At 51.0% G+C, this 27682-nt stretch overlaps 1 protein-coding gene across 4 annotated transcripts in view; it reads right to left on the reverse strand.

Annotated features, from left to right (window-relative positions):
- The window catches only part of MDGA1 (MAM domain containing glycosylphosphatidylinositol anchor 1), a 56033-nt gene that overhangs the window by 19688 nt on the left and 8663 nt on the right, over positions 1–27682 (reverse strand). For 3 of the 4 annotated variants that reach the window (XR_007152489.1, XM_047860659.1, XM_047860658.1), the window contains exons 2-3: positions 5952–6091; positions 1270–1444 (exon numbers count right to left, since the gene is read on the reverse strand). Coding sequence is in view for 3 of the 4 variants with exons in the window: in XM_047860659.1 (XP_047716615.1) it covers positions 1270–1444; positions 5952–6091 (315 nt within the window). In the remaining variant the exon portion in view is untranslated. Of the gene's footprint in view, positions 1–1269; positions 1445–5951; positions 6092–9956; positions 9999–27682 lie in introns of those variants that run through there. The other variant, XM_047860660.1, reaches the window with a different exon arrangement.

Raw genomic sequence — 27682 nt, forward strand, 5'->3', positions numbered from 1 at the left:
GGCACAGGGCCTGCCTGGGATTCTCTCTCTCTCCCTCTCTCTCTACCCTCCCCTGTTCACACACACACACTTCTCTCAAAATAAATAAACATTAAACCGAAACAAGAGCCCCTAGACATTCTAATGTACAGCCAGTGTTGTGAACCCCAGGAATCAACAACCCACAGTCTAACATCCCATAAGAGGCATTCCAACATCCCGTCACTCTTTCCTTGCACAGCCCCCTTGGACAGAAGTCATAACAAAGACCATGGGTGGAGGTAAGGCATTGATGACACCTAAGCCATGCCTGCCAGCCCCTTCCAGCGCCAATAACTCAAAAAATGATCCTCAGCCCCAGGGTTTGGCAGGCCCTTGGGTGGCTGATGGGAGACAGAAGGGTCTAAGGTTCCAGTGGTCACCACTTGGGGGTCTCACCGGGGGGCGTGAGGCATAGTTAATGGGTAGAATCATTGCAGAAATTAAGATGGTGCCAGAGAGGCCCCTTGGGTTGGCTCTACGGTTTCTGGGTACCTAGGATCAGCCTGGGTGAGCACAGAGGCAGGTAGCAAGCAGTAAAATAGCCTCTTGGGGTTAATGGGGTATCTCCATGGAAGGTAGGTAGGGACTAGGGGCTTCTCATTCAACCAGCAGTAAGGACTGAGGGGTGCTTGGTTATGTAGGTGGTGGGGGTAGGGAAGATTCAGAGGTACCCTTGGGACAAAAGCAGAGATATGAGGTCCTGTGGGAAGGGCACTGGACCAGAGTCAAGAGCACCTTTGCAGGTGAACAAGTCACAAACACAAACCCTTGGTACCTCATATCATCTGTGAAAAAGAGTATAATCCAAACTCTCCTGCCCTCCCTGACCACTTTTTTTTTTAAAGTTTATTTATTTTGAGGGCAAGAGAGGAAGGGAAGGGTAGAGGGAGGGAGAGAGAGAATCCCAAGCGGGCTCTGCGCTGACAGCCACACAAGGCTTGAACTCACCAACAGTGAGATCATGACCTGAGCCCAAACCAAGAGTTGGAGGCTTAGCCGACTGAGCCACCCAGAGGCCCCTCCCTGACCACTTTAGAGGGTCGTTGCAAGGTTCATACAGATTACAGACGGATATGTGTGCATCGTATAGGATGATAGGAGGAACAGCAGATATGCCCCTCTAGTCCGGGAGAGATAAGAAGGTCTCTACTGTCTTCTTCCATGGAGCTATTGCTTCTTCAGCCTCCTTTCCACCCGCCTCCTTCTTCCCAGGCTGAGCACGCGGGGGCACCCACGGCGCCAACTCACACTGCACATCCACACGAATAGACTTGATGGCGGGCACGCCCACGCCGTTCTCAGCCTTGCAGTAGTAGCGGCCGCCCTGTGTGCGTGCGATGCGCTCGATGCGCAGCGTCTCGTTGAACACTGACGTCTCCTGGAACTTGTCGGATGCGCTGCCCGCAGTCTTGGTCCAGCGCACCTGGACCGGCAGGGTGGGACACAGTCAGACTTGGCAGTGAGGGTGCGGGGGACACACCCGGGCCTGGGAAACTAACCCAGACAGACTCCCAGGGATACACAGATGGGGTAGGACGCCTCAGGGAAGAGCCTGGGAAATCTGGGGTCGGATGGAGGAGGCTTTAAATAAGGCTGTGTAGTGCAGTGGTTAAGAGCATGGGTTTGGGCAAATTACCCAACCTTTCCTGCCTTCCTTTCTTCATTGGTAAAATAGAGAACATTATGCTCTCCTAAGGTTACTGGGAGGATTACATGTGCCTTAGTGCCTTAGTGCCTGTAAGACTAAGAATTTGGTAAAAATTTTAGTAGCCTTGGGTAGGCTATTCCTCTCTCAGCTTCAGATTTTTCATCTGTGAAAGAGGTCTCTGACGTAGCCAGCCTCCAAGATGGCCCCAGTAATCCTTGCCTCTAGTCCTTTTCTGTGGTGCCCTCCCACTTTGTACCAGGGCTGGTCTGTGTGACCAATATAACACAGCAGGCATGATGGTATGTCACTTCCAAGACCAGGTTATAAAAGACTGTGACTTCCATCTTGGGGAAAGCCATCTGGCTGTCACGAGCAGCCCTGTGCAGGGGTCCACAGGGAAATAATGGCAACCTCAGGTCAAGAGCCACAGGAGTTAGCTTGCAAGTGGGTCCTCCAGCCCCAGTCAGTTCTCAAATGACTGCAGCCTCCTGAGGTACCCTGAGCCAGAACTGGCCAGCTAAGCTGCTCCTGGATTCTGGTCCCACAGGAACTATGAGACACTAAGTGTCTATTGTTTTAAGTCCCTGAATTTTAGAGCATTTGTTATGCAGCAATAGATAACTGTAACTATCATATAGCATAATACTCACTTTGCAGAGTCATTGTGAGGTAGCCCCTGGCCCATATTAGTCATTCAACAAATTCCTATTATTATCAACATAGCCCTAAATTGTGGGAAACTATTGAGGATCACACAAGAAACTGGAGCTACTTCTCAGGGTACCAGACGTTTAAGAAAAATTGATCGGTTCCAGATGATTGAGTCTTGAGGACTGGGGGATGGGGTAGGGAAGTTTCCATCTTAAAGTTGGGGAGAATTGCTTATTACTGAGACAGGGCAAGGTGCCTGTCGCTGGTGAATAGGTCAGGCCATAGGCCACAAAAACAGCAAGGCTCAGGATAAGTGGGTGAAGGGCAACCTTCTCATTCAGAGAAGGGTCACTGCAGGCCTCATTGTTGCTACTGTCATCCCCCTGCCACCCTCAACTTTTCCCTCAGGGACCTAGAGGGGACAAAACCTGCAGAAGGCTATAGGCAATTTCAGGCAATTCATACTTAGGTCAGAGGGTGCTTTGGAGAAAAACCAAGGCCATGAGAATATCTTTTCTTTTACATTTGACATTTTGCAGTTTTACTGTGTTTATCTAGATGGGATGTGTTTAGAAACTGCTTTGGATTTGCTTTGTTTTATCCACCTGAGGGTTTGTACCTTTCTTCAGGTCAGCACAATTCTCAGTCTTTACCTCCTCGAATGTTGTCTTCTCTCAGTTTTTTCTAGTCTGTCCTTCCAGAATGCCTACATTTGTGTTGGAGCTTGTCATTCTATTCTCCATGCCTCCCAGCTTCCTTTCCACATTTCCATCTCTTTGTCTCCTCCAGACCACACTGTAGTTGATTTCCCTGGATCTATCATCCAATTCGCTAATTTTCTCTTTAGCTATCTCTATGCACAGAGGCCAAGTTTTTAAAAAGACTGTGTTATTTTTATCTCTAGGATTTCTATTTGTTTTTTTCCCCCATGTCTAACTGATTGGGTTGTATAATCTCTTGTCTTGTGGATTATATTCCTTTCATTATCTCTTGAAACACTTTAATCATATTTATTTTAAAGATCCTTTCAGATTGTTCTGTTATCTCTGTTTCCTCAGATGTGGATTGCTCAATTTTTTGGGGGGCGGGGGGTCTATGGATTGGCTCTCCTGGCAGTGTATTTTCAAATGCGTTTGGAAACTTTACTCCACAGGCTTGCATTTCATGGGAGTTTTCTTCCACAGAAGTCCCACTTAGGCCCTCACAGGCCTGTCTGTGGTATAGCTTTTATGGTTCCCAATGCCCAAGACACATAGGTTCACAGGTTCCAACTAGTTTTTATACTAATTTCTCAGCTTAGGGTTTCCTCACCACTTGGATAGTGCAAGACACAGACAGCCTAAGGGTTGTGCTCCTTCGTAGGTGACTCTGTTTATACCCATGCCCTGAAGCAGAATCTGATCCCTGCTGTGACTCTAGGATGTGGGACAGAGCTCTTCTGGTCCCCATTCACAGGTGATGCCCTTGTCCAGCTTCCTGCTTTAGGTAGAGAGTGTAGGTCTAACCTCCAAGCATAGATGGACCTGTGGCCTCAACTCATATCCCCCATGTGTGTGTTAATACTACTAGCCCTGAGGTGAGTACACAGTCCAAGCCCCTCCAAGGAGTTCTTCACCTTCTGCTCACTGCCATTGCTATAGATCCTTCATTTTGGCCCTCAAGATTCCCTCTCTGCTGCTACTTGTTTGGAGTGGGGAATTCCATGCCCACTCAGCCCCCCATCCTGACCTCAAAGTGGGCCATGAGATGCTGCTTCCCTGTTCCCCTACTAGATTGGATGCTCCATGACAACAGAACTGTAACTGTATCTTTAGGACCCCTCACAGTGCTGGGCACATAGCAGGTGCTCCATAAATATTTGTTGTAATGAACTGAGCAAACGAGGAGGTAGACGGCATTTCAGTAGAAGGGAGCAGAAGTGGCTAACGCAGGAATGAACAGAGTGTACTTGGGCAAGTGTGACTGGAGCACAGGGTGTGAGGAGGATGGCAGTGGAGGTCAGACAGGCAGAAAGGCAGGTGGGGCCAGCCTATGGGAGGTCTTCACTTCCACCCCTAGCAGCCTGAAATGGGTCTGGTAGGTAATAGGTAAACCATCGAAGGTGTCTGAGCTGGGGAGTGATAGGACAGAGCAGGTTTGAAGATGATGATTCTGGGAATGGGGTACAGAAGCAGAAGCATGGGGATCCAGTTAGTCTATTGCAGTGGTCCAAGGGATAGGACTGAAGGTCTGGCCTCCAGAGGTAATGAGGAATAGAAGCAGAAGACCCATGCGGGAGACATAAACACAGAGGCCTCAGAGGCTGGCTAGATGTGGGGAATGAGAAGGCAGAGTCAAATATTAGCCCAAGGGTTTGAGCCTAGGTAGCAGGAAGAACAATGAAATCATGGATGGAAGTAGAAAAAAGAGTGTGTGCACGCACAGCCACAGACACAAACGACTCAAAAATGCGATGCACAAGGGGACACACGCAGATGGCCAGTGCAGCCTTAGGGAGAGATGGCCCAGCTGCCTCCCTGGCATTAGGGAGGACCATCCCGATGTCACACCTGATACAAACACCAACCTGGAGGCTGGCAGCATTGTTGTCACTTCTAAACAAAACTTTGAGAAGAAGCGAGCAGTGATAATGGTTTTAGGTTGAGTCTGTAGGGGTCTCCTTGTCCATCTGCTGGTCTGAAGGCCAAACCCATCAAAGCCATCCCTCTTCCCAAGATTATCCCAAAAAACTATTTTGCATTTCACTGTCCTCCCTAGGATCCAATGAAAAATTTTCTGCTGCTCTTAAATGCCACGGCAGCTCACCAGCAAATTCCATCATTCCTCCAGCCCGGCTCCTGCCTCTTGCCACCAGCTTCGGTGAGAACTGGCCAATGCTTCTGACAGAACCATATACGTGGTCTGTGACAAAATTTCCCTGGCTTCTGGTAAATTTACTCATCTTCTGCTGCTTTCTAATTGCTTTCAGGCTTTTACCATCAAGAATGTGGGGCTTGCCTACCTGAAGCCTCCTGAAGGAGAGAATGTATTATATGTTGTTGGTAACTCCTGGAGCCTCCAACCCAAAGATGGACACACTGGGAGGAGGTGCGCTAAAGCTACAGCGAACGCTGGTTCTGGATTCGAATTCCACTTCCACCCTCACAGGAGCTGTGTGATCTTGGGAGTTTACTCAACCTCCCTGAGCCTTGATTTCCTCAGCTGTGAAGTGGATGCCCTAATGTCTTCCTCACAGCATGGTCGTGAGGCTCCAACAAGAAAACACTGGAAGAAGTACCTAGCACAGTGTTGGCACGTGGTCTTCCCTCAAACGGAGGTTGAAGGTGCGTGTGAGGAAGCGTCTGCACAACAGATACAATGGGAATGAAGTAGAATTCAACAACTGACATTGAATTATTCCCTCAGTCGTCGATGTTTTCAGATGAATAAGCTCACAGACTCCAGCCCTTCCCTACCGCGTTCATTTTCCAGCTATTTCCTAGCCCCAGCCTTCTGTGTTGGGTTTACTGGCCAACATCCACTTCTTACCCCCAGCTCCTGCTGCCTCTTCTCTAGCTCTGGGCCCAGAGTGGGGCGCGGAGTGAGGAGGTAAGGGCAGGGGAGGCACATGCGAGGCCAGGGTGGGGCTTACCTGGGGCCGAGGGTGCCCGGTGACAAGGCACTGCAGCACGAGGGTGTCCCCCTCCCGGATGGTGTAGACACGCTCACTGATGTTGTCCTCCTTCACCACACACGCCTGGCCCGCGTGGACGATTTGAGCCTGGGCGGGAGCTGGCGGGAGAGGGGGCAGGTTTAGGTAAGAGGCACCAAGGCCAGCGGGGGTCTAAGGCTCCCTCCTCTGAGTGTGTTAGGGGGGAGATGTCAGCCCAGAACTCCCCAGGCCATTCCTTAGAGGCCTGACCTATGGAGTTCTGGAAAGAATACTCCCAGGGTCCCAGGCTAGGCCCAGAAAGGTCAAGGACTCAGGAAAGGGGCAGTTCCTCCTCATCCCACCCTCCTTGCAAGAGTTCTGTGTTTTCAATGAGCTGATGAGTATGAAGGGCTCAGTAATCCATACAGATGGGTCATCTCTCCGTGAGCATCGCTGTCTTAGCAGCCTCTGTAGCAGAGACTGCTGGCGCGCCCCCAGGTCCCCATACCTGCCGGGTACATCCATCCCCCAGCTGCTAGGCACATACAGCTCACCTTCCCCTGGGAACTGTCCTTCGCCAGTGGGAGCTGCCTGAGCCAGAAATGCCTGGGAGCTCTCCCCTTCCCCTAGTGCATATGCACATAGTCCAATGGCTGACAGATCCCCGTCTCCTGGTGGGATGACTATGGTGCCATTTGCACTCCAGAGCCCCCCTGGGAATAGGTTGAGGCTAAAACAACTGAACCACATTTCTGTCTGTCTGCTTCCCCATCCAGTTTCTCCTGAGAGCACTTTCCCAGCAAATCACTTGCCTGAACTATACCCCATCAACCATCCAGCCTTTACTTTTAGAGAGCTTAACTAACATATTTCCCAGCCCCACAGACTGCTCACTGCCCTCACCCAAAGGCCTGTTACTGTTCCCCCATTGCTCCTTGAGCAGGCCAACCTCTTCTTCTAGGGACAGAAGCTCTCTCCAGGGGCCTGGAAGCCTCCAAAAGACTGGCTCCTTCCTGGCCTTTCTCACATGACCAGGGCTGGGGGACCAGGGCTAGGATGTGGCTGGGACACCCAAAGGGAAAATGACTGGATTGGGAAAGTACACAGTCCCTCCCTAAGTGTCTAGCCCCTAGCCCAGCAATGTTTGGGCTTGGAAAAGGAGGGCAAGACCCCCCGAGTTCCTACCTGTCTGCTCTCAGCTGAGGGTAGAGAAAATGGAGGTAGGAAGGCTAATCCGGGGCACAAGGGGGTGAAAACAGAGTCCTTGCCCTAAAGAGGTGTACAAAGATGCGATAAAGCCTGTGCATAAGATGTGTAACTTCCTCCAGGAATCATCCCATGATTGACCTGCACCCTCCCTCCTTCTGTATCCATGACTGTCCCAGTACAACAACAAAGCATCAATCTGTGTGTCTGCCAGATTCAGGATTCTTGTCTTTCTGCCTACCCAACCATGAGTTTCACCTTGATGTTCCCAGTGAATGTTGGGTGAATGAATTTACAAGAACATCCCATGGCAATGTGTCTAAGCATTGTAAGAGAGGTGGAGAGGGCCCAGAAGGTCAGAGGAGAGAGAGAGAGCATTGTCTGCTAGAGAAAGAATCACAGAAGAGATAGCCTTCTAACCAGGCCTCAGAGAACAAGGGACTTTGTGCAGGTTGACCGGGCAGAGTCCCGTCTAATACGTATTACCTGGAGTAAATCCTTAGTGGTCTTTGGACCTTTATTTTCTCATCTCTGAAACAGAGAGAATGCTGCCAGGCCTGAGAAATCACAGGGGTGGGTGTGACAGTAACACAGGCAAAATGACAAGTGCTTAGGAGACCCCTAATGTGTTCTAGAGCTGCCGCAAGTAGACCTCAACAGAACCTCTCCAACCAAATCCACCGGGGCAGTCAGGAACTAATTACAGAGGTGGGTCCACAGAGGCAGCCCAGCTGTAGGTCAAGAAGCTTGTGGGGAAGCAACAGGGAGCAACCCAGGGCCATGTTTAACCAGGAGAGTCTCTGCAAACAGCAGCAGCTCCTGCAAACAGTGGCAGTTGCCAAGAACCCAGAGTCTGAGTGTCCAGACAACCTTCTGGACCACCGGGCTGCCACAGAAAAATGAACCTAGGCTAGTCGTCAGGGGATAAGCTACGCAACCTTGGGCAAGTCAGACCTCCTGGGCCTCAGTTTCCCCACCTATATAGCACGGGAGTGGGTTTAGATGACCTCTGAGATCCCTTTCAACTCACACTTTCTATGAATTTTATAATCAGCGCATAGTCCATATAGAAGACGCACCCTAGAGTCTGGGGAATGGGTCTGAAACTGTCACCCACACACCTCCCTGCAATGCAAATGCAGGCACATCACCACACCATGGAAGAGAGAGCCATCTGTGGCCAAGGTCCCCAGCAATCTCGTCAGGAAATGACCCACCAATGCAGGACGCGCATGCCAGTTGCTGATAAGACCAGAAGGTCGCGTGGATGTCTATAAGAAGCCTGGGGTGCCTCTCAACAAGGAAGACATTGATTTAACAGGCTCCAGTGGAAGATAAGCTGGAATCCTGGACACTGTTGTGCCAGGCAGTGTTGTCACAACAGAAGGTTTGGTGACTGATAAGGAATATTGAAAAGGAGCTGGAGAGCCACACTTTCTCAGGGTCTGGACAGCACAGGCCAGGAAAAAACGGGGCCTGGCCAGCAGACAGAAGGCCTCTGGCCACCTGACAAGTTTCCTCACTGGAGATGGGGCATCATGGATGATGACATCATGAAGATTACCCAACTCCCTTTGATGACATTGACTCTTAAGAACATCAAACTCTAAAATGATGGAACCACTTTGGAAGAGAATTTGGCAGTACTTACTCAAGCTGTTCAAGGGTACACCCCATGACACAGCAATCCCACTCCTGGGTTGTACCCAGTAGAAACGAGTGCTTATAACAACCAAACAATAGGGGCGCCTGGGTGGCTCAGTCAGTTGAGCATCCAACTTCGGCTCGGGTCATGACCTTGCAGTTTGTGGGTTCGAGCCCCACGTCAGGCTCTGTGCTGATAGCTTGGAGTCTGGAGCCTGCTTCGGGTTCTGTGTCTCCCTCTCTCTCTGTCCCTCCCCTGCTCATGCTCTGTCAACAATAAATAAATATTAAAAAATTTTTTTAAAAATAACAGTCAAACAATAGGTCCAAGAATATTCACAGCAGCTTTCTTCATTATAGCTAAACACAAGAAACAGCCCATGTGTCCATCAAGACTAGCATGGATAAGTCAATTCTGGTATAATCATACAATGCAATATTACACTAAAAAAAAAAAAAAACCACTGATAGACACAACGTCATTGTTGAATCTCACATGCACAATTTGAGTGGAGGAACTCAGAGACGAAAGAGTAAAGAGTATGTGGTTTCATATATCTGCAATTCAAAACTGGAAAAAACCCATCTTAAAGCAACAGAGATCTAAACAGTAGTTGCCCTTGGGTAGGGATAGGGATTATTAACCGGGACAGGCACAAAAGAAGTTTCTGGGGAGAAGATGAGATCCCATCTGGTGGGATGGAAATGTCTACATCTTAATCTGGGTGGTGGTTATAGGAGTGGATAGAGATGTAAAAATGTGTCAGGTTATTTGCTTAAGGTTTTACTGTACCTCAGTTACACTTCAGTTTTAAAAAACTGCCCACTGAGATCACCCAGTTCCTTCTGTTGACACTAACCATTACCCTACCCACTCCCTTCACTCTGACTCCTTGATAAGCTGCCTCCCACGGCTGACTTCTTCACAGTGCAGATTTTCCCTCTGGAGCAAGTGATGCCCAGGCCCCCTTGGCCTTGGCATTTCAATCTCCCCATCACCTCCCACTGAGCTTTGTTAACATGAATCGGCCTCTCTGACTCTGGTCACCTCTGGAGTGGCTACAACTGTGATCTGGACCCTGAGCCAACAGAGTCCCCACCAACCCACGGGCCCCTAATGGGACTCTGTCCCACTTAACCTCCCACTCCACACACCCCAGGAAGGCACCACCAGCAGTAGCATCTTCAGTTCCAAAGGCAACTAGGCCAGGGCCTGTGTCAAGAGGCACCATGACATCATAATCCCTGCATTCAGTCTGTCAAACAACAAATGCTCCGAGCGGGGGCTGCCGTGCTGGGTGCTGGAGAGACTGTCATGAAAAGCAAACAATGAAAAGAGCATTGTTGGGGAGACAGATAGCACATAAGGGAACAGAAATGAACAGGGTGGTTTCAGAGTGTTGTAAGTGCTAAGACTACTCTAGAGCAGGGGATGCGTCACGGAACAGTGACAGCAGAGGAGAGACATGGTTTAGAGAAATGAGAAAAGCAGACAATCTGGGACTAATTCCTGGCTCTGCCATCCACTAGCTGAGTGACATTAAGCAAATTACTTAACCTCTCTGAGCCTCAGCCTCTTCATTCATAAAATGGGAACAAAAATGCCTTCTTCCAGGGCCGGTGTGAGGGTTTAATACAAGACCTGTAAAACATCTGGCCAAAGAAGACGTGCTCTCCCAATAAATGACAGTTCCTGGGGCGCCTGGATGGCTCAGTTGGTTGAGTTCCTGACTCTGGATTTTGGTTCAGGTCATGATGTCACAGTCGTGGGATCGAACCCCACATTGGGCTAATGCTGGGCATGAAGCCTACCTAAGATTCTCTCTCCCTTCCCTCTCTGCCCCTTCCCCACTCCCTCCCTCTTAAAAATAATAATAATAGGGGGTCCTGGGTGGCTCAGTCGGTTGAGCGTCCCACGTCGGCTCAGGTCAGGATCTCACAGTTTGTGAGTTCGAGCCCCGCGTCAGGCTCTGTGCTGACAGCTCAGAGCCGGGAGCCTGTGTCAGATTCTGTGTCTCCCTCTCTCTGTCCCTTCCCCGCTCATGCTCTGTCTCTCTCTGTCTCTCAAAAATGAATAAACGTCAAAAAAATTTTTTAATAAAAAATAAATAAATAAATAAATGACAGTTCCTGAGATGATTAAATAGGGACAAGAAATGGGGACAGGAGACCACCCTCTGTGGCTCCCTCTATATCCCAGCACGGAGACACTGAAAACAGACATAAAGCCGACAGGGATGTTTCACGAATACGTGAAAATTCATGTTGTGGGCTGTGCATGGCTTCAGAGGAGCTGGGAGCAAGGGGAGGGATGGGACCCCTCTGAGCATCCCTCTTAGCATCCAGCATGTCTAGCTCTCAGCAAGTTACTTTGTGACTTTAGCAAGTTACTTAAGCCTCGATTTTCTCATTTGTCAAACGGGGTTGTTGTGAGGAATACATCAGTAACGCACACAAAGTGTTTAAAACAGTGTCTGGCACACAGTAAACCATCCACACATGTTGGCATCATTATTCTAGAAATGATCCTGCGCTCCTTTCAAGAATCCACCTCCCTGGGGGCCTGCAAGCCCTCTGCACAAGAGGACCCTGCCTTATCGGCCACAGATGGTGAGGAGTGATACATTCCTGCGGTCCACTGTGTCTATTTCCAAGCTCCTCACCTCGTTCAGAGAGGCAGAAAGAGCAAGTCCTATTTAGCCTCTTTCGGCAGAGAAGAAAACTGAGGCCCAGAGAAGAAAATGCCCCGTCCGCGTCACTCACTGACACGGGACAGGAGCGGAGCTGGGACTTGAACCCAGGCCTTTCACCTGCTAGCTTGGCACTCCATTCACTGTCCCAGTCCTCCACGGACTCCCCTACCCCCGCCTTGTGTCACCAGGGAGCCTGTCGCAGCACAGAACCACCAGCCCTGACTCTTCAGGGACGGGCCTCAGAGTTTGTATTTGTAACAAGCTTCTTGGAAATTCGGGAGGCTGGATTTGATCCCCTCTGCTTGACACCACATGGGTAGAAAATAGGGCGGGATTTTGGAAACAAGTATGTTTCCCTGCCTCTTGTCTATGAGACTTTTCCTATTTCACTCTCCTGAGCGCTAGCCACAAACCCCCGTGGAAAAGGAAAATGGTGTCTCCCAAGCTGTGTGCCGTAAGGTGTTGATCGATAGTCCTCTGCGGAGTAAGTGTGCTGATGCTGTGTCTTCTCTCCTTCCCAGAGTGTGTCGGCACCCAAGTGTGTATTATTAAAGGCTCTGAAAAGTCCTGCAGTAAACACACCTATGTAACTTGGCGTTAAGCCGGTGCCTTCCAACTAAATTTGACCGTGTAAGTGCTTTCTTCACAGAGGATCTCTTCGTGTCGTGACAGCTAGAAGCGTTGTGTGAAACTAGTGGAGAAATGTTGATCCAAAGGTCAGCATAAAACTCATGGCCATGGAGACAAATAACATGGCCTTCCCCAGCCTGTGTCCGAGAACAGCCAAGCCAGCATGAGAGATGTTCCCCACCGGGCAACATCGTCAGGAGTTCAGCTGAGGCAGAAATAGTGAGTCCCTGGTAGAGTGCTTCTGGCCTATCTGCATACTCCTTTCCGCTAAAAAAAAAACAAACAAAACAAAAAAAAAAAACCAAAAAAAAAAAAACACAGACCCCAAATTCCAGGTGAGGGGCGGGTAGGGACAGCCAGCACCCAGCAGGCCCAGGGGGGAAGCCACAAACTCTCAAGGACTCATGTTAAGACGAATTCCAACTTGCCCACTGGGCTCTGGAAGAGAATTCTCACCGGAACCTGGAAGAGAAATTTCATCAAGGACCTCATCCCTCATCAGAGAATTTCTTCCCCGGCACTAGCCAGGGTACAGAGGGTGCTATCAAATTCACAAGGATGAAGACAGTAAGACGTAGAGCCATATAAAGCAGGCAGATAGCACAATGAATAGGAAAACCTTAATAAATTATTTTTTTTAAGGAATCTCTAGCACCCAATGTGGGGCTCGAACTCGTGACCCCAAGATCTGGAGCTACACACTCTTCTGACTGAGCCAGCCACGTGCCCCTGGAAAACCTTAATTTAAAGCTCCATCAGCTTTCCTTCAGGTTTCCTACCCCACATTTAGAAAGGTTAGTCATTAAAAAAAACAAAACAAAACAAAACAAAAACATTAATCATAGTCAGGTATGGGCTGCTGTCGTGCTTTCTGCCCCTGACTCTTTCAGGGAAAGTGTGTGTCTGCAGGAGGCCTGGGACACTTGCAGAGGAGGTGGGGACGAGAGAAAGGAAGCAGGCTGCAGACTTCCCAGCCTGGCGTTGGTTCTCTCCGCCCAGTTACCAGCGGACAGGGTGAATGCCATCATCCTAACAGCCTCCCACAGCACCACTGAGTGCTCTGGGCCAGGCAATACGGAATCAGGATCTGCGCTCTGGTCCTTCCTTCTATCAGACCATCAACGCATCTTTATGGATATGAGGTGCTGAGCTTGGTGCCAGGGAGAACTAGGGACGCGTACAGAGGCTCAGCAAGGTTAAGTACGTTGTTCAAGGATGACCTGCTGATTTAGAGTCTGGTTCTCTGACTCTTATGCCGAGCCCCATGCATTTCCAGGTCCTAAGTGCCTGACACACTGAGGCTGAGGACTTAGGGCTCAGGGTGCAGGGCACAGTCTCCAAGTCGCTACCTGGGCCAGTCCCAGGCAGCATCCTTGGAAGCTATCCTTCCCTCGCCCTCCCAGCTCCTGGTATGCACATGTTTATTGATCCTTTTATACATGTAATGCAAATGGACACTTAATAATTTAGCAGAGTTAACAGTGCTGAAATATTAACAGGTTTTTCTCTTTTAATTAGCCGCTCAAAGAATGGTGGCCAGGGTCTTGGAGGAGGCTCTCGGGGCAGGGCACCCGGCCAGCTCGGCCTGGGCATCCTTCTGCCCGGGACAATGCTCTGTACCTCTTCAGCAGACCATGGGCCATCAAACATGGACCTCTTGGGAAAATTAGCCCTTCTGTGCTCTCCACAGCAGGGCTTTGCCCTGCCCTCCCCTTAGCCCTGGCTGTCTGTGGAGCAGGCTAATACCTGTCCTCTGTCCCCCATCCAGAATGAACCAGGTGACCTCAGGAGCACTCCAAGTCTAAGGGAGGCTCCAGTTCTACGCTGGGAAAACCAGTCTGAAACAGTCTCTCCCATCCCGCCCCATCTCCTCTGGCCTCACCTTAATGCTGGTCATCTTGAGGGGAAGCACCGTCACACTCTGGTCATTCTCTCGGGCCATTAGACCTCAGTGCAAGCTGATTCCCTCGCCACCCTCCCTCTCGTTCCTTGCCTCCCAACGCTTCAAAGACACACACATTGCCTGTTTATTTGCCATCGATTCATTGATTTGTTCTGCAGTATTTCCTGAGCACCTATTGTGTGAAATGTCCTGCCCCGGCACCGGACAGAATCAGAGCCGAATCAGGCAGAGCCATCCTCAGTGAGGAACTTCTGTCTTCGCTCTGCGGCAGACCACATTAGAGTCTGCTCCCCACCGCAAGCTCTTTTTTTGCTCATCAGAACCAAACCCGTATGCAGCCGACCTCCTCTCTGACCACAAAAATCTCTGCCCGACCCGAGCGTATCTGTCTCTGACCTCCAAGTACAAGGTGCTGTCACTGAATACGAGAGCAGCCATCGCAGGAAGGATCAGCACACAGGCTGCCGCCCTATCACCACGGCTGAGCATGAAAAGTCTGCTTCCGTAGTCAGAGGCAGTGCTTGACACTAGTTGCAGGGCCTGTTTCCATCTTCAGGGGCCGATACTGGGGGTGGGGTCTCGTGCCATTGGCACAGCCTGGTGCCCTTGACACACTTCCTCTGCTGGAAGTGGTGGCCAGTCCACCTGTGCCCCGGGCCCAGAGAACGTTCAGCACCCTTGCACCTATATCCTGGCCTCATGAGAAGGCACATAGTTGTTGAGAGGGCCAGGTTATCCTCCTGGACTCTTCATTGTGCATCAACAGAAGTGTGATAGGCACACCACTTAGGGAACTCTGGGATGTCGGGACAGGCCATGGGGAAAGCCCCCTAAACTGGGATTCTGAGGTCCCTGAGGGTAGCTATAAGGGATGTTCTCCCTGGGTCACAGGAGACCAGGATCAAAACTCTCAACAGTGAGGGGACCTAGGGCAACTCTAAGCAGTGAAGGCAGGATGCTCAGGGAAGAGAGGAGAAAGGCACATGCCCTAAATCTGGCTCTGCTTGATCTGAGGCTGTAAATGTAAGCCTGGGGGGCTGCCCGGATGGTGTGGTATGAGGAGCCGAAGGCAGGACTCCATCTCTCATTTAATTACTATAAGAAACAGAAGCCTCAATTTCTTCGATCTGCAAATGGAGAAAATACATCTCAGGCACTAGGGGAGATAACTTCTGGGTTGCAAGAATTAAATGAGAAAACGTACATTGGGTCCATAACACAACGACTAGTATCTAGTAGGTACTAACAAATGCTAGTCCCTTTTCCATTTGATAATATAGCCCGAGACTTTTCGGGAACCTGCTCAAAGGGCCTGTGAAAAGAAAATGTAAAACTGGGTGAAGAGGTCTACTTTAGGGAGAATGCCAAGAGCCCTGATCTCAAGAGATAAGAACAGCGAGGTGGGCTAACGGAGGTAATCATGGGAAGGAAAGATCTCCCCAAGAGAACATACAGGACGACGGTGGGAGAGAGCGTCTGCCACCCATCAGGGCAGAGAATGGCTTCTAGAACCCAGGACCTCAGCTGCCGGGCCCAGGGATGTGTGGCCCAGGGACACGGGGTCACTCGTGTTAATTCTCCTGCTTGAGTCCCAGCTACCCAGCCCTGCCAAGCTCTGCCAGTCCTGGGGACCCCATCACTGTCGCTCACTTGGCTCCCCACCTTGGCAGGAGACCAGACACTAGATATGACCAGGCCCCCACACCTATTGACCCAAACCCATGGAAGGATCCAAACCTACTGGAGTAGACACAGCCCGGGGCATGGGGTTCTTATCCAGGCCATTGCAGTAATTGTTGTGTGGCCTGGGACAAATCGTTAACCCTCTAGTCTAGAGCCTCAGTCTCCTGACTATAAAATGGGCATAAGCGCGCTCTCTATTGTGAGTGTGAAATATGGTAAGAATGCCATCCGCCAAGCACAGTGCATGCTGCCTAGTAGACACTCAAGAATTACAGCTAGAAGGGAGCAAAATAAAACCAAACTCACAACTCAAGTGTGTCTGCCATGAGAAGCCCCTGGTCTGAGAGTTACAGCTTCCAATGTAGAGCCCAACAGCCCCCTGAGTGGCCCTGTCCCTAGGTGCACCGAGGCTCCAGTGCACCTGTGTTAGGTACAACACTGGGCCTGGGGCATATCCTGGGTGGGACCAGAGACACGCTGCCAGGTCTAGGCCCCCAACCCAGAACACAGAGCTTGGGCCAGTCCTAGGCCAGGCAATGGAAAGAGTTATGGCTTTGCTGAAGGACCCCCAAATGCAGAGGCCTCCTCTAAGCCCCACGGAGCTGAGACCCAACCTGGCAGCGCAGGGCACTGGTTGGGGCCTGGCCCACGCTGGCTGTGGGAGCCGATGGGAGAAGACAGGGTTAGGGCACTGAATTTGGGCTGAAATGGGTACCTGCGGATCCTGGGCCCACAGAAGGAATGGGATGGGGACAAGTGGGTGGGAACCCTATATAACAAACCCGCAAGAACTGTTTGGACGTTTTGCTACGGCACTTAACTTGACTAAACTCCCATTCTGCCATACGAAACAGAAGCCAATAATATTACCCTCACAGCGCCTTATTAACTGAGGTGACATATCAGCAAGCTCCATGTAAACTATGAAGTTCTGCACAGATCAGGTCTTATTGGGTGCTCAAAGACCCCAACGTGGCTTCAGGAAGTGAAAATTGGAAGTTAAGAAACAAGCCATAATGCACCTATTAAGCCAGTGAAAATAAATTAGGAGGATCAAATCCTTTGTGGCTGGGCTGTGTGCAAAGCTGGCTCAAACTCTTTGTCGCACGACCCGGCGGTGCAAAATGAGAACCATAAAACTGTTCCTATCCTATGACCTATTAGGCAATCTCACTTTGGGGAACAGGCCCCAAGGACATAATTTAAAAGGAAAAAGTAATTCACATAAGGATATTCACGGCAGAGCTATTTAGAAGAAGGGGAAATTGGCACCTGCCCAAACACTCCGCCACAGAGAGATGGTCACCAGGCTCCAGAGTATCGATGCAGGGGGTGCCCTGTAGCTATTAAAGTGACAGGTCCGAGGTCTCAGTCAATACCAGGAGACGTGTGTAGGAGATAAAGTCGGCCGACAAAGCAGAACAGACGACTGTTTACCGCTATGTAAAAATGTATTGACAGGTATGGGCAGGGAATTTAGAATGAATGGTTAATGTTTGATGGTCATTGGGTTCCTTTTTTTTCCCCTATGAAGTTGTTTAAGTGGGTAATAATAACAATAACAACCCTGAAAGCAAAATCAATCCTGTGGCTTAAGAGCAGGTGGGGCCTTAGACCCCAGGATGGGAAAGCAGGGGAGGGAAGGACAGTGTTTCTGGAGAGCCTACCACGGCCAGACAGCAGTCTGACCTGACTGCTTCAAATGTCTCACGGCCCCTCCAGGCTGGCCTTCACCCCAGCTCAGAGGGGGCAGGAAGATTAGCTCTGAGGTTTAAAAATCAGGGAGCAGAGGGGCGCCTGGGTGGCGCAGTCGGTTAAGTGTCCGACTTCAGCCAGGTCACGATCTCGCGGTCCGTGAGTTCGAGCCCTGCATCGGGCTCTGGGCTGATGGCTCAGAGCCTGGAGCCTGTTTCCGATTCTGTGTCTCCCTCTCTCTCTGCCCCTCCCCCGTTCATGCTCTGTCTCTCTCTGTCCCAAAAAATAAATAAACGTTGAAAAAAAAATAAAAAAAAAAATCAGGGAGCAGAGATGTAAGGGCCTGATTCACTTTACGCCTCTCTCCACATCCAGTGACCTCAGGAGGACAGCACTTACTCCCCCCCCCCCACAAGGACTCCAAAGTGGAAGAGCCATTCCTCATCCCCACCCCCATTAGTGAAAACACTCTGTCCCTTGCTGTCAGCGAGAAACAGTCCTCCCTGACTTCTCTCCTTCTCCCACACCCCACACCCAATCCATCAGCAAGCCCTCTCAGCTTGACCTTCAAAACTGATTCCCAACTCGAAGGGGCGGCTGGGTGGCTCAGTCCATTAAGCATCTGACTCTTGGTTTCGGCTCAGGTCATGATCTCATGGTTTCATGAGTTCAAGCCCCGTGTCAGTCTCTGCACTGTTGGTCCATGAGTTCTAGCCCTGTCTCGGAGCCTGCTTGGGATTCTCTCTCTCTCTCTCTCTCTCTCTCTCTCTCTCTCTCTCCCTCTCTCTGCCTCTCTCCCACTCACACTGTCTCTCTCTCAAAATGAATTTGAAAACAAAAAACTGATCCTAACTCTGACCCCTAAGATACCACTCTAGTTTAGCCATCACCACCTCCTGCCCCAATTACCATAGCAGCCTCCTGATAGGTCTGCTCTCCTTCCCTTGCCCGGTTCAGCCTGTTCTCTGCAAGAAGCCAGAGGGATCCCTTTACAACACTAAGGTCCCATCCTTCCTCTGCTTCCTCTCCTCTTCCCTACCATGACTTCCATCTCATGTGGAGTCAAAGCCAATGCCTTTTCAACAGGCTACCATGCCACCTTGTCATCTGCTCCCTTAGGTTCTACTACACTCCACGTTGTGGCCACACTGCTCTCTCTGCTGTTCTTCAAAGCAGGCCAAGCCCACTCCTACCTCAGGGCCTTTGCACTTGCAGCTCCTGCTGCCAGATTGCTCTTCCCCAGATTTCCAGAACTCGCTCTCCCTTACCTCCTACAGCTCTTTCGAGAGAGAGAAGCCTTCCCTGACCACTCCATTTAAAACAGCATGCCTGCCCCCACTTTTACCATTTTCAATCCCTTTCCCTGCTGTGTTCTTCATAACACTCATCGACACCTTGCATATTAAACAGTCACTCATTTATTCTCTTTCTGTGTCCCTTTCAAAAGGCAAACACCCCTGGGAGGGAAAGCATGTGAAATCCCTGAAAAGGATGAACAACCTTCTTTTCCTTTTTTCCAAGAGTCAATTCAGGAAGCATAAAGTTTGGGAACATATTTTCTTTAGCATTGAGTACATTTATAAATCAAGAAATGCAATACCTGCCCCCCTGTTAAGTAGTTTCATTATTGTTTTTTTCTCCATCACTGAAGGGTTTCACTCCTTTTTTTGGCTAAAATTTTAGAAACCACGTAAGTGGCTTGCACCGTAGGATCTGATTATAATGCTGAGCCTCTGAACAACTTGTAAATGATTTGGAACCCAGTAGGTCGGGGGAGAAAAGTGAAGAACTTGGGGATGGGGGAGGCCAATTGGACCAGAGTTCAATCACAGCCAGAGACGGAAAAGTCATCGCTGTTAGGAAGCACCCAGGGGCTGAGGAGGTGGGGGTGGGGGTGGGGGGCTGCCTCTTAGGAGGAAACTGAGGTCTGGAATAGGCAGTGGTGCAGTAAAGGGCTGGGTGCAAAACACACCTGTCTCCCCACCTACAAAGTGGCTGAAAGGGAACGTTGTTGCCATAAACTTCCAAGAGGAAGATGGGAGGAGGGCTGGAATTCTGCCACCCCTTCTGGAACAGGGTCTCCGTCTTGCTCCCTCTTTCTCTGGATAATGCATCACATGCCTGTACACAGAGCCTCACATGCCACTTCCCTGGTGGCAGCCTCTGTGACTCACTAGCTTCCTGAGCCAGGCCCAGGCACTGGAAGCACCCACTTAGCAGGGCCTCCCCTGGACGGTCGCCGTCACTTACTCCCCTTGCGCCGGACACTGGCAAAGAATGGCTTTCGAGGGGCGCCTGGGTGGTACAGTCGGTTAAGGGTCGGGCTCTTGATCTCGGCTCAGGTCGTGAGTTCAAGCCCCGCATCGGGCTCTGCGCTGGTGGCACGAAGCCTGCTCGGGGTTGTGTCTCCCCTTCTCTCTGCCCCTCCCCTGCTCGTGCTCGTCCTCTCAAAAATAAATAAACACATTAAAAAAAAAAAAAAAAAAGAATGGCTTCCCATGCGTTCCCACTCCCTCTTCACCACCGCCCCCTCAGGAAGGTGCTATTATAATGCCATCTTGTACATGGGGCACAGAGCACAACCTGCCCGGGGATCGCACAGCCAGGGAGCGGCTGAGGCAGAACCTGAACCCAGATCTGTTTCAGAAGCCTCTGCTCCTTGAGGCCGCATGCTCCCACCTGAGAGAGATGATTATTCATCAGCTTTGGTATATTTAGTTGCTGGCTTCTGAAATTAGACCTTGGTGGTGTCATGGAGCCTGGCAAATCATGTGCAACAGCTGACCTCAGAGCTGCGAGTCGCTGACACCTGGGTGTGAAGAACGTCTCTGGTTACTCCCCTCCCTGCGGGCACTGACCCAAGAAGGAAGGAAAGCAGTGGAGGGGGGTGGCTGTAGGACCACTTGGCTGACCCTTCCCAGAATCCTTGTCTCCTGTTGCCATGGTGCCACCTCTGCAGAGGCCGGGGTCCTGGCGGTGAGGGTGAGGTGGGGCCAAAGGAAAGCTACCTGGAAGAAAAGGAGCTAGCCTGTTCACGGGGTCCCTCTGGAAAAGGGGGCTGCAGAGGCGTCAGTACTGAGACCCTGTCACCAGGGCCACCCTCAGGTGGAAGGGAGAAGTGATTCTCAGGAGGAAGTGAGAGAGACTGAGCAGAGATGGGGGGGGCGGGGTGACAGAAGTATGTGGGAGAGGGGGAAACTGAGGCACACGAGGCGGCCTGGCACCTGCAAGGACTGGATGCTCAATAGTACTAGCCCAGTGCCCGGCAAACTGTAGGCACTTGATGAATGTCAGTCAGAGCTGTCATTATCGTAAGTGCTCAAAAGAGTCTTCCTGGGCAGGACAGCAGTGAGCCCCAGTTCGCTCAGACCAGGTTCGAAGCCTGAGCACTGCGCCAGGAAGATGCACTTGGGACTCCCGTGGAGAGGGGCTCTCCGCCCTGCACAGCAGCTTTTCCAAAGTCTCAGCTCCCCTCAGAGCCTGAGCGGCCCTGTTCCCGCAAGGCTGGCTGGGGGGTGCTTCAGGAGAAGAATAGACCCTCCTGCCACTCAGCCCAGCTGGGGCCACTGTCCATGGGCCCGGCCCAGCCCCCATCCTGGCACGGGCGCAGCGGGTGAGCGCACGCCTGGCACAGGCCCCAGTGCCCGGGAGAGAGGCTCCGAGCAGGCGGCTTTGTATTTTGTGAAAACCAAATCCACAACTGAGCTCTCCAGCCAAGCAGGGCCTGCTGGGAAGGCTGGCGGGCCTCTCTTCCCGTCCCCCTGCTGGGGCCCACCCTCCCCTCCTCAGCCCCCACCCCAGGAACCATGGGGAGCACCAGCTGCCACCCCGGCTGGCATGGGGGGCTGAGGGGGATGGGCCCGGGCCCAGCGCTTAGTGAGCCAGGGTTCACCCCTCCCACCCTGACCCCCTTCCTGCCTAGAATAAATTGGAATACAAATCAGAAGGAAACGCTTTCCTCTGTTTGAACAAATTGCTATGGATTCCTCCCTGTCTCAGGTCAGGGCTCGCAATGGGGGATATTTTCACTCGCCGACTGCTAATAGACTCAGGAGAAGCTGCTGGATCGATGGAGGCCGGGGAAAATTAGCCAGGAGCTCCAGGCCAGCCTCGGCCTGCCCCTGGCCCCCACTTCAGGTCTCCTAGAAGCGGGGTGGGGGGAGGTGAGCCATAACCCAGGCTGGATATAAGCGCTGAGCTGGCGGCCCAGAGTGCTGGATGCCCGCTCCTGCCCCCTGCCTGGGAGCCAAGGGCTGCCTGGAGAGGCAGTGGGATAAAGGTAGACCCAGAGAAGGCCCCCGAAAGAGGTCAGTAGTCTCCCCACATGTACATATCTGGTCACCTGTACGCAGGCTCTTCTGTACATCACCATCACTTTCAGCACATGTATGCCCTGGTGTATTTACGGGTACACAAAAAATACATGTAAAGTGCAGGTGCACAGGGTAGAGAGAACGGGGGGGGGGGTGTGTTTTAGCTCCTATCAAGGTACCCAGTGGGAGCAGTTTATCTCATGCCAATGGTCCTACACACACACACACACACACACACACACACACACACACACACACACTGATTACCAGCACACAGAACTACCTCCCCTTTTGCCTCTCAGCCTGGCTCTCTAGAGCCACTCCTTACACCTGCCCCAACTCCAACAGAATGAGGGGGAGCAGACTGGGAGGCACGCATCCCACCCCTGCCCTGGACAGCCTCACAGCCTCTGCTCCTTCAGCTCCAGAAAAAGGGAGTGAGGCAGTCAGGGATGTTGATGCTTCGGGCACATCAGGGCATCCTGCAGGACTGAACCCTCCCAGCATTGCCCGAGGTCACTGTGGCAGTGGGCAGTGCCAGGGGCCATGGCTGTATGGGAGAGCTAGAGGAGGCAGGAGGGGAGAGCTCACTGTATGTCCCAGAAGGAGGTGGGATGTCTTGATCACAGGAAAACCACTCAGATCTCCTGCTGGCTGCCCTAGCCCATGTAAAGCCACACAGGCACAGGCACAATGCATGCACATGCACGTGCACACACACACACACACACACACACACACACACACGCTCCCTTCAGTACATCAGAGCCCAAGTCTGGCTTGGAAGGGATGCAGGAGAGAATGCTGTGTTCACTGGCAGGCAAAACCCATGCCACTAGCTTGGTGTGACTCTTGCCTCTGGCCACTGGTATCTGCCTCTAAAAACTGAGCAGTTAGGGAAAGGTGACCTCTTAGCCCATTATCTTTGACCTTCCATGATTCCAGGCTGGGCTCCCTATTTGCTCTGTGGCATGAAGGCTTCTCTTGCTCCTTCTCGGCCTCAGGTTTCTCTCCCGACAAATGATCAGATTTGCCCTAAGATCCCTCCTGGCTCTGACTCTACAAGCCTGTGATTCTAGATCTTCTCTTTGTCTTGCTCTCTGCCGTATCCTCAGAGCTGAGAACAGTGTCTGACACATAGGGGGTGCTCAGTAAATATCTGACTAATTAGTTAATCTCAGGTGGGTAGTGAAGAGACACAAAAATTCACAACAGGATGGAGGTGCTCTGAACTGGACCCATTAGGCCCAGGGATGTTCAGGGGTACAGGCTAGTCTGCCCACGGGAGGAGGTTTGGTTCCTGGAGAAGGAGGTGGACAGAAAGCAATCTACTTTTTCACCCACACAGAATTCTGCCTGCGGAGAGCTAGTCTCAGAGACTGTCCCCACCTCTTTCTTAGTTTTGAATTCAGCAGGTGGGTAGCTAAAGATCACGCCTCTCGTGGCAATGCCCAAAAGACCTGTAGACTCTGAGTTTGTCCTCAGTGATCCCCCAACCCTGCCCTCCCCAAGTGTAAGGGCCCCTTCAATCCATCAGGGAGAGCCTGGACTCTATCAGGAAGGTCTTGGGGAAATCGATGTGCTGGGGTTCTGGTCACAAAATCCTAGGAAGTAAATGAGCAGCTCACAGGTCTGACGGCCGCAAGGGAGAGTTTTTATCCCGGAGTCAGGGCTTACACATGCATCTAGAAGACAAGACCTAAGAACAAAGAGCTCAGCAAAACAGGCTGGATCGGAAAAAGCAAGACCGATGGCGTAGGCAGGATGTCGTACAGCTGTTGGTGCCTCCCCTCTCTGCACCACATCCTCTCCCCTGACCACCTCATTGCACACTGGCCAGAACCTGCTTCTCTCCGCCTGAGGCCATCTCTGGCCACTAGAGCTTACATTCCATGCCTACTGGGCTAGAAGTACCAGGAAATTAATACCCCCAGGAGCAGCCTTCAACCAACACAGATAGGAGTTGGTGTATACATGCCCCAGCTCCTTCACCATGGTGGGAGAGTGTTTTACATGGTGTCCCAGAGGTCCCCAATGGGACACAGTAGTGACTGGCTTGACGGTGCACCTTTTATTGGTTCCCTGTGCTTCCCTGTCTTACATCTCCATTTCCCTACCAGAGTTTTCCAAGCTCACCTGCCAAATAAACTACCTCACTTGGCTCCTTATCTCGGCATCTGCTTCTGGGGAGCCCAAACTAAGCCCAAGCCAATCCTGATCATCATGGTGTCCACTGTTAAATCTCTCACATGGCCACAACCCAGGACCCTCATACTGCTTAACAATCATACCCACCAACATCACATAACCTACCATGCTTCCCTACCTCCACCCATGACTTCCTTGGAAACTTCCTTGCATGAATACCAACACTTCAAGATCCAACTCATCTGATCAACCAACCTGGGCCACTGGAGAAAGGCTGGAGGGCTGCCAGGTACTCCCAGAACAACCTTCTGGTAACATAAACCATGTTTCTGCTGGCTAACTTGTCAATAACTCTAAGGTGAGACTCAGGCAGTGTGACAGAGATGTTGGGCCTGGTGGGGACTGGCAGCAAACTCCAGTTCACATTGCCAAGCCAACTGCTTCCTCTACCCACAAGGGGGGGGCCTCCCTGACATTTCCATTAAGGACTTCTAACATCTAAGCAGGAGCCCTGGACCCAGAATGAGCCCCAGATCCTACAGTCCAGATGCAATGAGGCCTGGGAATGAGACATAGCCTTCACAGGGGTGAGGGGAGAATTATAAAGGTGTGAACACAAAAAAGTTTGTAAATACCATGTAGACATGTCCTGGCTTCTCCTTGAACCTACGAGGTGATACTGGAGAATGAGAAAGATGCAGCTGTAGAGTCCCTTGACATGGCTTTTAACTTCAGCTTTGACACCTAATTGCTGTGTGACCTTGGCAAGCCACTTACCTTCACTGGTCTGTTTCTTCTTGCACCGAATCTCGAAGATCTGCTTCTGGGTCACTACTTAAGGCAACTGCCTGGCAGATGAGCTCACTCCTTGCCACACCTTTTTCCTCTGTTTACTCTGTGGCCTTATTCCAGAAAGGAGAGTAAAGCCAGGCCTTGCCACCTCCAGCTTGCCTTGTGGGCTTATGTACTTTACCGGAAGTTAAAGTGACCTCCCCCAAGGTCCCTCTGCATTTTACTGAAATGCCAGAACCAAACACAGGTAGATGGGGCCACCAGAATCCAGCTCCCTACCTCTACCCTCCTGATGTCCCTCTGAGACATGGGAAAAGGTGCCTTCATTAAAAGTTCCTTAAGAATCACATAGGGAAATTCTCGGGGCCAAAGAGATGTTCAAGTTCAGCTCAAAGGCCTCAGCTCCCGAATCTTTCTGATAAGAGATTATGTTAAGGTGAGTGGAAATAGGGTCAGACAATGAGAAGTTTCCAGCAACAAGGACCAGAGACACTGAGCAAACAGCAAATGGAGTAGCCTGGTCTCAGATGGGTGTGGGCCTGAGAGGGAGAAAATGAGCTAGATCATCACCTCTACAGCACTCTCCAGTCCCTGGCTTCTAGTATGGACCTTCAGTTTCTGGTCTAAAAATCCACAGCGCCCTCCTGGTGGCTGTGAGCAAAAAGAGCTACCTGCTAGTGGAAAGGGGTATCGGCCAGCAGAAATGAACAACCTCAGGCAAGTGTGAATGGTGCCGGGGTGGGGAGGAAGGAACAAGAGCACTGGAAGATACAGGGCACCCGGGTGGCTCCGTCACTTAGGCATCTGACACTTGATTTCGGCTCAGGGCATAATCTCACCGTTCATGAGTTCAAGCCCCGTATCAGGCTTTGCACTGACAGCTCGGAGCCTGCTTGGGATCCTCTCTCTTTCCCTCTCTCTCTGTCTGCCCCTCCTTTGCTTGTGCGTGCTCTCTCTCTCTCTCTCTCTCTCTCAAAATAAATAAATAAACTTAAAAAAAAAGGGAGCACTGGCAGATGGGAAACTAGACCCCTCATGAATGTCTGGGTGACCCTAAGCAAGTCTCCTCCCTATGTCTCTCCTCCCTATGTCTCTCCTCCCTATGTCTCTTCTGGGCATCCTCAGAGCAGCCAGAGCCCCTGAGCTAGGCCAGCAGGGAGGGGTGAGAGCAGCGCTGACATCCATCTAAATCCTCTCTCATTTCAAGAAATGCCAACTGGCCCCAAGGTAGGGATTTGTGGTAAAGACTACTCATTACCTACCCAATACCCATTCTCCACTTCTTTCTAACGTAACCTGATATTTTCCTAGGTGACAATGTGCCCATCTAAAAGACTACATGTCTCAGCGTCCCTTGCAGCTAAGAATAGCCAATGGGATGCAAGCAGAAGTCATCGGGAGGGGGCTTCTGGAAAAGCTCTTTAATAGAAGCTGACTCAGCTGGCAGGTCCACCCTTTTAAACGTTCCTCCTTTCCTCCTGCCTGGAATGTGTCACGATGGCTGAGCCCCAGCAGCCCTTTGGCGACTTTGAAGCAAAATGCTCTAAGGCTGGAGTTCTTTATGCTGAACATGTGTGTGTGTGTGTGTGCATGCGGCCATACATACACACACACACACACACACACACACACACACACACACACACACTGATGCCTGGTTCCTACTCCCAGACGTTCTGATTTAACTGGTATGAGGTATGACCTAGGCATCAGGATTTTTAAGCACCCAACCTGGTAATCCTAACACGTGGCAGAGTTTGAGAAGCACCATTGTAAAGAGAGCAGAGCAATAAGATGGAAAGAGAATGGATCTCCATTGACCAGGGAGTCACCATAGCAGTCATGGATAGTCTACCTCTCGACTTAAGAAAATCAGCTTTAGTTTGTTGGCGGCTCTGCAGTCAAGTCTTTGTTTCTAGCAACAGAATGTGATGTCTATCTGATATAAGACTGAGGGTCCTCAGCCAACCCATCCTCCACAACACAGGCTGGGGAACAAAAAATGGCCAGATACTTCCTTCAGGAACCTCACATGTGGGGCAGCAGGCAGACCCTAGACTTTGCACTGGGCAGGCTTGAGTGCAAATCCTTACTCCACTACCTGCTAACCCTACAGCCTTGGGCAAATCACTCAAGCTTCTCCAAAATGAGGGCTTTGGAAAGGACTGCACTCTCCTGCTCCACTGTGAGCTCCCCGGGGGCAGGTGCCCTTCACCCCTGCAGCCACGGCACCCACTACCCTTCCAGACACTCGGCAGATAGATATTCATTAAATATTTGCTTGGTTTACACTGAATTGCTGTGATGTGGTCCAGCTCTGAAATTTTCATTTTTCTCTAAACCAAAAAGAGAAAAGAATAAACAAAAGGGCAACGTTTCAACATGGTAACAGAATTTACCTACTGAAAATCAATGAAAACAGCATTTCTGGGGCAGTTTCTTTCAGGCTCTGTAGGTTCCGGGCTGGAAATCCCGTGGTCAGAAGCAGAGGGAGGGGCCAGTCTCCCAAAGATCATGACCTACACTTGCCAGTTAGAACTCTTAAACTAGAAAGCTTCCCTGCTCCTAATTTACAGAATAATAAGCATAGGGTTTTTTTTTTTTTAAACCCCAGGGTCCAGAGCTTGGCTGAAACAAAGCTTGGGCGGTGACCTAGAAAACCCAGAAATGCCCTCAGAAAGCCCAGGGGAAGAAGACATCTGTTTGGGCCTGACTCATTCGGATGCACTGTCTACACCAGCTGTGCCCGAGAATCGAATGGAGAGCTCTTACAACCACAGCTGCCTTGATGCCACCTGCAGAGTTTCTGATTCAGGAGGTCTGGGGTGGAGCCGGGCATCTGTCGTCGAAAAAGCTCTCCAGGTGGTTCTGCCATGCCCCTGGGGTTGAGAACCACTTCTCCACGCAGCTTCCAGCCCTCCAGAGAATCAAAGTCTATCTCAGCAGAGTTTCTTGGACTGGAAAGGAACCCAGAAGAGCGCGGGGTGGAATCTCCAAAGCTGGCCAAGCAGCGTCCTCATGCCT

Source organism: Prionailurus viverrinus, chromosome B2 (genome assembly GCF_022837055.1).
Source record: "Prionailurus viverrinus isolate Anna chromosome B2, UM_Priviv_1.0, whole genome shotgun sequence".
NCBI classification, from domain to species: Eukaryota; Metazoa; Chordata; class Mammalia; order Carnivora; family Felidae; genus Prionailurus; species Prionailurus viverrinus.